Genomic DNA, 12979 nt, shown 5'->3' on the forward strand with positions numbered 1-12979 from the left:
AGAAAATTATACGTCATTAGTTGTTAATGCAGCATTCATTAGAATAAAGTAATGTGTTCATTTGTCTAAAGGCACATCGGCTCTTGGTGTCATCCAACTTAATGATTCACATGAATATAAATTAATACCCTTAATTACTTGGAAAAAGTACTTAAAGAACGCATTCGGGGGGTATCGAGAAATAACAGACCAACCTACAGTTAATCCTTTTATATACGACGGTTTCTTCTGCCATGTTGTGTCGTAAAAATGTCACGAACCATTTTTTTTACTCAGATGTTCACATGTTATACGTTTATTTATTTACATAGCTCCGTACAATAAAATCTTAAAAAATTCGTGTAGAATTTCGTGGAATCCCTGTAGATATTTCGCAGACCTGAAAATCTATTAACCACCTATTTGTTTGTGTTGCATTATTAGTGGTAAGGCCACAACAGGTATAGACCGCTTTGATAGGTATACCAGTTCGATGGTTGTTTTCATATGGACGGTACCTTCGTGGTCGGTATCCGATATAAGATTGTCTCTCGTGTCAGTTTTCTTTTCCGAACCGGTCTATAGGCGAAACGCCAACTGTTTCTTCGCTCTCGCCATGTTGCCACGTCTCGGATGCCTTCTCCAACTAGCCCTACACCTAAATATTCAATTTTCAAAGTTATTCTGAAAGGAAATTTGACAGTTTTCTTAATATTACTGTAATTTACTAATCAGTAGGCGTAGAAAATACGAAAATGTAGACCATTGTAGTCTTAGTTACATGATTCTGAACAAATTTGACAAAAAAGTCCTACTCGGGGTACAAGGCAATGAAAAAGCAAACGGTCTAAAAATCAAAGATTTTCCTTGATTTAAGTAAGAACCATCTTCGGAATGTCACGGGGTTTCTAACAAGACACTGTCTCCTCAACCAGTGGCGGATACAGAGGGGGGGGGGCATGGAGCTGGGCCCCCCCTAAAATCTGTAAATTGTGTTCGCTATTAGGCTTTTGGGTTAAAAATGGCGCCCTAAAAAGCATATTCTACATTACTTTTTATTTTGGGCCCCCCTAAAATAAATTTCTGTATCCGCCCTTATCCTCAACGAACACCTCAGTAGATTGAAGCTAAGTAACAACGGCGAATGCAGATTCTGTAGGGAAAATGAGGAAACCTGAACAAATTAGACAAAAAAGTCCTACTCTGGGTAGGTAAGGATACAAGCCTACACTAAGGGATACAAGGCAATGAAAAAGGTCTAGCTCGAAAAGAAGCGACTCCACTAACTGGACCAGAACCGTTCTGCTTCCCAAGTGGAAACCAACTTAAAGCGGAACTCAAGCACCTGGATGACTCCATTCCTAACCTCGAATGGGAATTCTCCAACGGTCTAAGACATTGTAGAAATTCCGCAGAACTTACTACCGAGAAAAATCAAAGATTTTATAGTCTGTCCAACGAGAAGATCCTTGACAGTGATAGATGTGTCTGTCACAATGACTAAAGAATATAAGGACATGTAACGCCCCTGTACGGGCTGTAGTAGAATTTGTGACGTTAGACGCCATTCGTTTGATGCCAAACAGTGAGTCATCATCCAGTCACCAGCGACAATTTTAGCGATTTTTAATAGTTTGTTGTGTGTAGTGAACTTTGTATAAACTTTGTTACAATGGTGAATTGTGTAGCTTTCAAGTGTAAAAGCCACAGCGACAAGAAAGAGCCAGGAGTTACGTTTCATAGGTAAATAAACAGTCCACTCCAACTTTTTAGCGTTTTCTTATTGAATTCGATAATTATTCTTCAATTTCAATTAACATCTATATGTACTTGATATGTGCTATACGTCGATACTAGTTTTGTACCTTTTGTTAACATTTTAATACGTTTTTTTCGTAATTAGTTAGGATGATACACCATAGGCGTAGTCAAAACAATTATCAAAAAATATAAATATTGCTTCAAACAGCTAGGTTAAGAAAAATATGTGCCACGGCACTGTTTGATGCCAGCGTCACAATTTGCTGTCGGGTGTTATTTGTCCTTGGATTCTTTAGTCATTGGTCTGTCATTTTAATTTCAAACTAGTTTATTTTATTTTACAAAGAAATAAGTTGGTACAACTGGAACGCATAGCAGGAAATTATTATATTTAAAATTTGACTGACAAGTGATTACTTCAAAATATTGTGAAAAAAACTGTATAAAACTGAAAAAATGTAATCGAGTTATTTAATTTAATAAATATAAAATAATATAAATAAACGGTATGTGTTAATACAAAACAAACAAGAACAAGACACCACATACCAAAAAAATATAAAAAAGAACTATTTCTTAGCTTTATGAAACTTCCCGCATTTATGACTATATTTATCAATATAACTTATGTACAAATACAAATTTGTAATATTCCGCAGGAATAAATAAAACAAACTATTTTATTATTAATAACACTTACCAAATTTTTTGGGTACCCTAAAGGTTGATTAATTAACTTTAATCTTAATTTTTTAAACCAGTACCTTTGGCATTATTTTTCTTGTGCAGTACTAAAACCCATTATTTACGTATCGTGTGATGTCGATATTTTACAGCTACTCCAGTTTTTAGTATGTGTTTAGTATGGTCCTTCTACCATATTCGAGATGCACTTATCTACGACGAGATGGTATACGAACTTTAATGGTGTATAAGACTTTTTGCCTGGGCAGCGAGTATTAACCATAAACTGTGCTCTGGGTCTGGGTCTACAGTTAATTTTCACTCGATTTTTCCTTCACTTGACTTCAAAAGACACAAAACACACGTAATAACACGAATCAAAATGCATCATCTTCCAAAACGCAGGGTATTTGACAAAACTGACAAAAGTTGACACAAAATTATAACCTCTAATTTGGCAAGACTTTGACAAGCGTCAAAAATCTAAAGGCGAGTTCATACGCATCGGCGTCCGTTTGTCGTTCATCGTTCCGTCAAACCAATCAAATTGAAATACGATCTGTCATTTTTGAAATAAACCAGTAAAACTGGTTAAAAACAACAAGAGACGACGCATGACGGATTTATATTTAAACCCATCCATAGTTAACTTAAAAATTATTAGAAACTTTCTTAGTAAAATAAATAGATTGGTATGGGACCGATGGGACGTCATCAGCTTTTCCTCTGTCATCGTCTGTCGAAATCTTACCTGAGAAAAAAAACAGAGTATACTTGATTTAAGTACGAACAATCTTCTGATTGTTACGGGGTTCACAGGACACTGTCTCCTCAACGAACACCTCAGTATAATGAAGCTAAAAAACAACGGTGAATGCAGATTCTGAGGGGAAAATGGGGAAACACCAGTACACCTCATCCCTGAGTGCGCCGAGACGAAATCATCGTGCCATGAAGTTTGGTACGACTGATATCAAAGAACTAACCTCTGCAAAACCGTCTCAGATACTGGCTTTTGTCAAATCTTTGAGACTGTTTGGTGAGCTATAACTCAAGAAAGGGAGACACAATAGATCTATAAGGTCGCGGTGATAAACCCCTTTCCCATACCTAAAATATATCCCCAAAAAATCAAATTTCTTACAGAACTGAAACCTTTAAGTTTTTAACGTTGGTATGTCGTGAAAGTTTTTGTTGAAAATTCACCATCAACCAAAATCGCACCTAAACAAAGATTCAAAAAAAAAACATTTTTTTTTACAAAACCAAAGCATATAGAACTTTAAGAGCTTATATATTCTAAACCTACAAAATATTTCCTATAAATCCTGGAATTTTCAAAACTTAGGACATGTTTTAATATTTTTCTAACAGCCGTAAAAACGTGTTAAAAATTAAGCGAAAAGCGTCCATATATAAAAAATAAACGATGCTTTTGATCCATTTATACCCGGGTTTAATGTTCAACAACGTGTAACTTCTGATTTTTAAATTAAACGGAATAAAATGATCCCTTCGTAAATAAAATAAACACCTTCCAAAGTAACAGCTTCAGATACAGAGGGAAATTTGAATAATTTAAGAATATTTTAGCTGAATTTGTATTAAATATGTATTCCATTCATTTATATTTAGTTTTTTCGTACTGTCGTTTATTTGTATATATGAAAATGCACATAAATAAAATATTACTAGCTCTTACGTATGCAAATAATCAACAGAGAATGATTAATGACTCTGAACGAGAAAAAAAAAACTGTATAAACCAAATATAGAAAGAAAAGAAAGTTTTATGAATATATTTTTGGCCCTTTAGAAACAATCATTCGTGTATTGAATTGTACTCGTCGAAGGTGTCATACTCGTATCACTTTTATAAACCTATAGAACCGAATGGCAATATTTCATATACGTCACCGGCATGGAAAAAGGGGGATACGTACAAAAGAATCCCTCGTTTCAGATATATTTCCTCATATTGTTCTCTATTCACAGCTGTATCGGAGATAATGTTCGAATCATTACCAAACTTGGTAAGATTCATTCGGAATTCGGTGCTTTTTCGTGTACCATAAATAAATATATTTAACACGTATCGTTTTATCAATAAATAACGATGTTATTTAATAGTAAATCTGGCAACAGCCCGACCGGTTTCTCTTTTATTTAAGCGGTGATAGTGCTATTAACAGAGGAATTTTGCTATGATAGTTTTAAGCATAATAAAAAACCTTCTTCAGGCGTCAGAATAAGGGTACTAAAAATTTATTTTCTTTTTCAAAATATTTGAGCCATTCAAGAAGTTACATATCCGAAATCTATTTAAAATTTCCTACAAATACTGATATTTCACAATTTTGTGGCTAGTTTTCTAAGAGCTTTGGAAAAAATAGCTAAGAGTTTTTTCGACTTTTTTCCATACCATATAGTCGTGAAAATTTGCAATTTTTGTCACGTCACCGATTTTGTTAAATCTGCTATTATATTATTTACTAACTAAAAGGTGTAGGATAAGAAAATATATAGTATAGGCCATCGTAGGGGGTCTTACAAGAACAGTAGTAGATATAGAGGACGTTTTAACCCTTATCAAAAATAGCTGAAAAACAAGGGTCCTAAAAATTAATTTCCTCACAAAGCCAAGGCACCTAAGCCTTCAAAGGTATAGATATTCTGAAACTGCATAAAATTTTCTACAAACGCTAAAATTTTCATAATTTGATTACTGTGTTTACTATGTTTTAAGGTCTTTGAAAATTTGTAAAAAATAGTCTATTTGTAAAAAATAGGCATTTTTTCAAGGTTTTCCATCGCCGATTTTGTTAAAACTGCTGTTATTTACTAATTAAGAGGTGTAGAATAACAAAATATAGATCATTATAGCCCTACACATACATACAGTACAAGATTTATCAAAAATAGCTGAAAAACAGGCTCCAAAAAATTAATTTTCTCGCAAAGTCAAGGCACCTAAGCCTCAAAGGTTGTGAATCTACATAAAATTTTCTACAAATTCTGAAATTTTCAAAATTTTATGACTGTTATTACAGTTTTTTCGAGGGTCTTAAATATGTGTATAAAAAATTACTAAAATTTATTAATTTTTGGACTTATTTTCCAAATTCCAATGTATTTAATATTAAATATGGCAAGAACCTAGCGGGTTTCTCTTTTATTTGAACGGTGATAGTGCTATTCATAACTATCATAGCAAAATTCCTCTCTTAAGTCTCAAAAAGAGAGAACAAACTAAAAATACTTCTTATCAGACATTTTTATTAGGTACACTGTATTTCTCCTTCTTCGGGTGAAGTCTCCCGACAGATAATATTAATATGATAACCATAAAATTTTTGTTTAAATCTACCGACAAAGTTAATAATTTGTCAGCCCATAAACATTACTCAGTATGATATATTTGCCCTAAATGGTACAACATTTTACTTTACATTGTTTTATATTATAATGATTTTTAATGAACATGTTTTTATTGTTGTTTTTTGTACACAAAGGGTATATGGAATGGAATAGATAGGTTATATAGAATGTGATCGATAAATTAGATATTCTGTTTGGTAAGGCAAGAATGGAGATAGTATTTAATAAGCAAGCTACATATTCATCTCACGTACAAGAGAGATATTCGACAATTAATTTAGGAGACGATTCGCATAGACTATAAGCCAGTAAACATTTGAAATTGCCGCCTGTCATTTAAGGAATGTTGTAATTCTCTTGCATATTTCCGAAAATGCATTTTACTTCGAATAATACAGAGGCATTGTATTACATTTTATATATCTATTACTTTTTATTTATATCATCATCATTTTCAGCTTATTCAACCATTTCTAATTATGATGTAGCCTCCCTCACATGATACTCTCTTTGTAGTTGGGCCCATTGTTGATTATGCAGGCCCAAGTTATCTCTGCTAATTTCCTAATATCGTGGTCCCATCTCAGGTTTGGTCTTCTTCTATGTCTCTTAATTCCTCTTGGGTGCCATGCTGTAATTTTTGTGGTCCATCTGTTGTCCGTCCTTCTTGCCAGGTGTCCTACACATTGCCACTTGAGGAATTTGATTCTGTGGATGATATCTATTACCTGGGTTTTTTGTCTTATCTACTCTATTCTTTTACGGTCGTTTTTGGTTATTCCCAGCATATTTCGTTCCATTGAGTTTTGCGACCTGCAGTTTCCTTATAACATCCGTTTTAAGTGTCCAGATTTTGCCTGCATAGGTCATGACTGGTAGTACACATTGGTCTTATGTTTTCTTCTTTATATAGATAAAGTGGCATTCTAGATTTTAATACGATTTAGTTTCTTCGAGAAGTACTACATGCTAATTTAGTTCTTCTGTTGATTTAGGTAGTAGAGATCCCGGGCTGTGTATTAGTTGTCCCAAATATACATATAACATATTATGGTCCTAAAATTTTGGGAAAAAATTCAGAAACTGACAACTCTTATAAAAATAGTTTTATATTTTTATCATATTTTTAAATAACTTATGTTTACTATCCTAATTATAAAATAAAATTCAAACAGTGGACAAGGGACCGTTATTTTCGATTTGCCTAAGAATTCCCCTGACGCGTTGCATCATCCTTTGGACAACTTCGGCGCCAATGTAAGGATGTGAGATGAAGCCAGCCTCAGAAATGGCACACCATACCAAAATTTTGTCCTCAAACTTTTTCTTACTTTTTAATCTCACATCATCAGAGACATTTACGTAATTGTCCGTGTAGAACCCATCATTGCCCTTCGTCTCAGAGTTGGACAATGTGAAATATTTCTCATCGTCCATCACGATCAACTTGTTGACCAAAAATGCACTCTCCTCAGCGCGCGGCAACATCTCGGAATTCTCTATAGCTGGGCCTCTGTATATTTTGGAGCTTCCCTCCTTTTTCGGAAGACAATATTGTTACTTGATAAGGTTCTAAACACCGTAGTCTTTCCAATATTAAATCTCCTGGCCAGTTTTCGCTCTGAGATCCCAATTTTGTGTTTTGCTGCTTCAATTAGTGTTCCTTCTATTATTTGGTTCAAAACCAATGTACACATGGTATCCCTTCTTCACATTCTTTGATTGTGCGATAAATTGTCGATTTGCTAATGTTTTGATCCCGATAAATGACGACAATATCTCGTTTCGCCATTCGCCCAACAATATTATAAACTCCTCGATGAAGATGAATTTTATAAGACATTTTAAGAAGCAGAACCCAAAATCTTTTGCTTTGTTTATTGAAGTGACATGACTGATGACATTTCATTACCATGACTACTTCATTAAATGCATTTTATTACTTAACCAAACCAGATGAAAAATTTCCTAAAACTTTAGGACCATACGTTACACTCAGATGCAAAAAAAACGCAACAGAGAAATTTTTAGTCAAATTTAAGTCAAATTTAAAGTGTTATATTTTATTTTTAGACCTATTTTCATGATTTTTTTAGCAAACTTGTATATAATTATATCAACTTTAATTCGTAAAGTCAGTTTTTTGTAAACTTTAGTAATTGGCATATTATACAGGGTTAATCAAGGGTTTTTTATCCTAACTTTAAAACACCCTGTGCAATAATTTCGTGTGTAAATTTTCTTAAAATATAATTTTACGGTAAAAACCATGTCTTCTGAGCATTTTATTTTTTGGATCATGTCACCACTCGATTAACTCTGTATAATATGCCAAATACTAAAGTTTATAAAAAACTGAGTTTACAAATTAAAGTTGATATAAATATACAGCTTGCTAAAAAATTCACGAAAATAGGGCTAAAAATAAGAAAAATATTACACTTTATATTTGACCAAAATTTTCTCCGTTGCGTTTTTTTGCATCTCAGTGTATATTCTTCAACTACTTCCAGTGTTGTGTTATTATTAGAATGTCTTTTCTGTCTACTACTTCGCTGAGCATTACTTTACGAGGATGGTCTGAAAAGCTTCCGACCTCAACGTGAAGATGGCAGCACTCATCTGTTGACAGTTCATCTGTTGACAGTTATTCACCAAAGTTTCAGCCATTTTGGATGCGCAGTTGTTATGTAACAGTCGTTTGAGTGAGTTGATGTCAGTGTTTTTGTGAAAATGGACAAAATGGAGTATCGAGCTGTCATTAAATATCTGGTTTTGAAAGGCAATACGCCTACACAAATTAAACATAAGTTGGATTCTGTGTATGGGGACTCTGCACCATCATTTACCACAGTGAAATTTTGGGCAGCTGAATTTAAACGTGGCCATAAGAGCTTGGGAGACAATGAACGTTCGGGACGTCCAAAAACTACCGACGATAACATCGCCAAAGTTCATCAAATGGTGCTAGACGACCACCGAATTAAAGTGAGAGAGATAACAGAGGTTATGAACATATCAAAAGAACGTGTTTGTCACATATTAAATCAAGAATTAGGCATGAGAAAGCTGTCCGCGCGTTGGGTGCCGCGTTTGCTCACGTTAGACCAAAAGCGTGTTCGTATGAACATTTCCAACGCTATGTTAATTAATAAATCCGAGTTTTGGCGTCGATTAATTACTGTAGATGAAACTTGGATACACCACTATACACCAGAAACAAAAATACAGTCCAAACAGTGGACGGCAAAAGGAGAACCGGCTCCAAAAAAAGCAAAAGCTGTTATTTCGGCTGGGAAAGTGATGGCGACAGTTCTTTGGGATAGTCATGGAGTTATTTTAATTGATTATCTTCAAAAAGGAAAAACCATCACAGGAGCATACTACGCATCATTACTTGACAAGCTAAAAGCAGAACTTACGGAAAACGGCCTATTTACAGAAAAAGAAAATCCTGTTTCACCAAGATAACGGACCGTCTCACACCTCAGCGGTTGCCATGGCGAAAATCCACGTATTACGGTTTGAACTGCTTGACCATCCGCCTTACTCACCAGATCTAGCCCCTAGCGACTTCTTTTTGTTCCCTCATTTAAAAATTGCGCTCGGAGGACAGAGATTTTCGTCAAATGAAGAGGCAATCACCTTTGTGAACCACTATTTTGCAGAGAAAAACGCCGAGTACTATTTGGATGGGTTACAGAGATGGGAGCATCGCTGGGAAAAGTGTGTAGAGTTACAAGGGGACCCATGTCGAAAAATAAAATAAAATATTCAGAAAAAATGTCTTGTATCTTTGTTAGGTCGGAAACTTTTCAGACCACCCTCGTAGTTTTTGATAAATTCATTTTGAGATCTACTTCATTGCTGGCTGTAATTAGTTCGTTAAATTGTGCTTGTAGTTCTTCAGGACTATTGGCAATTAGGACAATGTCATCAGCAAATCTTAGGATGGTTAAGGTATTCTCCATCTATTTTTAATCCGTTGTTGGTCCAGTCCAGTTAACGGAAGATTCCTTCTAGTTTTGCTGTAAACAGCTTTGGGTATATCGCATCTCCCTCTCGCTGTAGAATGTTGTTAACAGGCTTATTATTTCGTTTTTGTCTGTTATTCTTATGGTGTTAATGCGATTACCTTCTTCTTTCCGATCATGAGGGATTTCTTAGCGTTCTTATAACTTTTTCTGTGTTCAGTTGCAGTTTGTACAGGGTTTACATTGTAGTTTTTGATATGTTCTACAATCCTCTTTCTTATTGTCCTACATAATTCTGTGTATTCTATTCTACGTATGCTGCTCTCGGTTTTCATGGCTCTTCTATTCTTGAGAAGTGTATTTTATATATTTATTTACTATTTATTTATATAAGTGAAAAATAATTAAGTAACGCCTCTGCCTGAAGTTTTCACCACAGAATGTGTTTGGTTTATCCAAATAATGGTACGTTTATTGCACCTATCAAAATTTCGTCCATCAATTTCAGTTATATGCGATCGAGCTCCAAAATCAATAAGTTCCTCGTGTAATTTCTGAAGCAATCAAGGGAATATTTAATAAACAAGGTTATTTATCTCACGTTATATCGGTATATATTCCACAATTAATTTCCCAACCAAAACGATCATAAAAGTTTGAAATTGGTAGGTGTAATATGGAGCGTTATACGTCTCCTTTATATATGCCATTTTGATGTTATTTTATAATAAACCATACAAAGACGTTAAGAATGGGAAATGGTAGGGTTTTATTTGTCCCGCACGCCACATTGTATGCGATATAGCCATATTTACGCCAAGAAGAATAAAAAAGACTAGAGACAGTTTTGTAAGTCCCGGGATTTCTAAAACGAACATATTTTTTAGCTTTTATCTATACGATGGCGCACATAAAGCTCCCACCAAGTTACACTTTTATTTGAAACGATTTCAAACACAAAACCGTATATATTTTATATATAAGTTATGGTTTTTAAATTACAAGGAATGAAATAATCCTCTCGTAAATATAATACCTATACAGCCTCGTCCACAGATTTTGAATATTATAAGAATATTTTAGCTGTATTTATATTAAATATTTATTAATTTATTTTTTCGTCTTTTTCATTCATTTATAAATGTATAAATTATACATTAAGTCTTCTCAAAAGCCCGAGAAACAGCCCCAGTTATGTCCCCACTAGCAAAACTGGTGCATAAAACTATGCTCGCCACCGTAATTGAATTCATCTTAAAAGTTTTATTAGTTTGAATAATAAATTATAATACAAGTTGGTCCTCCTCTTTTAGTTTTAGAATTTTCACAAATTATACACACACAACACTTTTAGGATAATTATATAGGTAACAAATTTCTCGTGTATTCGCTATTTAAATCCGTGTATTTTTAGTTAAAACCGTGTATTTTAGTTTATTCCGCTGTTTACAGTTTACACCCAGCCTATAGGGCTCGTTGAAGTGGGTTTAATGAAGAAATATTCTGTAGAATTGACCAAGGAGATCTAAAGTTTTGAAAGATCTCCCCGTCAAGGCAAAAAGTAATAAAATTTACAGAAAAGGTTATCAATGCCTATGAAGAAAAATTGCGCTGTGTAAAAAATGAAGAAATGATCTCTACAGTAGGTAGAAAAATTAATAGACACCTTGTACCTACACATTACAGTTCCTAACAATACAACAATGTTGTGTGTGTATCGAAAGTATTTTTTTCGCTTGTGTGGCACACTTTATTTGACATTCTCAAGGCAGTGGTAACATTTAATGAACAATCGTTTTTTTTTCTGTATCTTTCAGAACAATACCGATACGAGACAGCATACGCTTGTGAAGGGAAGACTTTGAAGATCGAATGCAAAGATGGCGAGGTGATCAAACTGATCAGAGCCAACTATGGACGATTCTCCATTACCATTTGTAACGATCATGGCAACACCGATTGGAGTGTCAATTGTATGTCACCGAAATCACTAAGGGTCCTCCACAGCAGGCAAGTAACCTGGTGCATAATGTTTTTGAAGACAGCACTAATTTGTTCTCTATATAGCCAAAAAAATGATAATATAATTTAATTTTCAATTTAATCACCAAACATTAAATACCAAAACATGTATTATTGTAATTCGAACCGATTTAGAATATTTTAATTAAGGTTATTGATAATTATAACCGAACCAAAATTCATAAATCGCTGCTCCACGTATACCAACCTAATTATACGTTTTGTCCGTTGTAAATCCTGTTTTAGATTTACCGAATGAATTACATCAAAGTTTTAAATATAAACAGTTCGGCCTTTCAATGCTATGTTATTTGGGCAATGAATTATTGATATGTATAGGCAGTTTTAGCCACATCAATTTATTAATAATAATTCGTTTTAATACAAGATCATTCATACAATTTTCACATAGAGACACAGATTATTATATATAATATTATATTTTTACTTTGAATGGTCTATATCATTTTCTATTTAGTCTATTTGAAACTGAGAGAACATTTTAGATAGTCCATTAGCTTGATTGGTAGTAAGTCAAAATTTTCTTTTCAATTTTTATTGATCAAAAAGGATGAAAGGGATCAAAAGAGTCTCATATTATTTTATGTGGTATTATTCACAATCGGATATTTTTCAGATACGAAAAGTTTGAAATTATTCCTGTGTGTAAGATAGAAGGTTCTTATCTATTGTATTACTAAAATTATTAAACTGAGCGTGCCTAACAGCAAAGTTCAATGAGTTTTCGAGAATATTGTGATAGATAGGAAGAAGATGAACGGATAAGGACGTGTTATATCTACCATAATCAAGTAATTTAGAAAGGATATACAAGAAATTGAGAGTCAAACAAAGCCTTCCGAACTTGAGAAAGTCAATTTAAAATTTCCTTTTGTGATGGAGATGTTTTAATTATTTTATTATTTGCCTTGGCGTATAATCGTTAAATTTCCCTTCTCATCAAACTCGCTCACATAGATTTCAAACGAAAACAAAATTTAATCAACGTTTTATAAATAAATAGACTTTTATCTGTACTGGTTCTGATTTGTAATGAAAGATATCCGATTACCTCATATTTATTCATTTTTCATTTACTTTATGTGGGTTTGCAGCTTATATATTTTATGCAGGGCAAATGGAAATGAGTACTTTTCTGATAATTACGTCAGTGTATTTAT

At 33.7% G+C, this 12979-nt stretch overlaps 1 protein-coding gene across 3 annotated transcripts in view; it reads left to right on the plus strand.

The window, feature by feature from the left end:
* The window catches only part of LOC115876798 (latrophilin Cirl), a 78268-nt gene that overhangs the window by 47468 nt on the left and 17821 nt on the right, over positions 1-12979 (plus strand). For all 3 annotated transcript variants that reach the window (XM_030892742.1, XM_030892743.1, XM_030892745.1), the window contains exon 3: positions 11594-11786. In XM_030892742.1, coding sequence (XP_030748602.1) covers positions 11594-11786 — 193 coding nt within the window. The remainder of the gene's footprint in view (positions 1-11593; positions 11787-12979) is intronic.

This window comes from Sitophilus oryzae, unplaced genomic scaffold (genome assembly GCF_002938485.1).
Source record: "Sitophilus oryzae breed Bouriz unplaced genomic scaffold, Soryzae_2.0 scaffold_1440_pilon_pilon, whole genome shotgun sequence".
In the NCBI taxonomy this organism is placed as follows: domain Eukaryota; kingdom Metazoa; phylum Arthropoda; class Insecta; order Coleoptera; family Curculionidae; genus Sitophilus; species Sitophilus oryzae.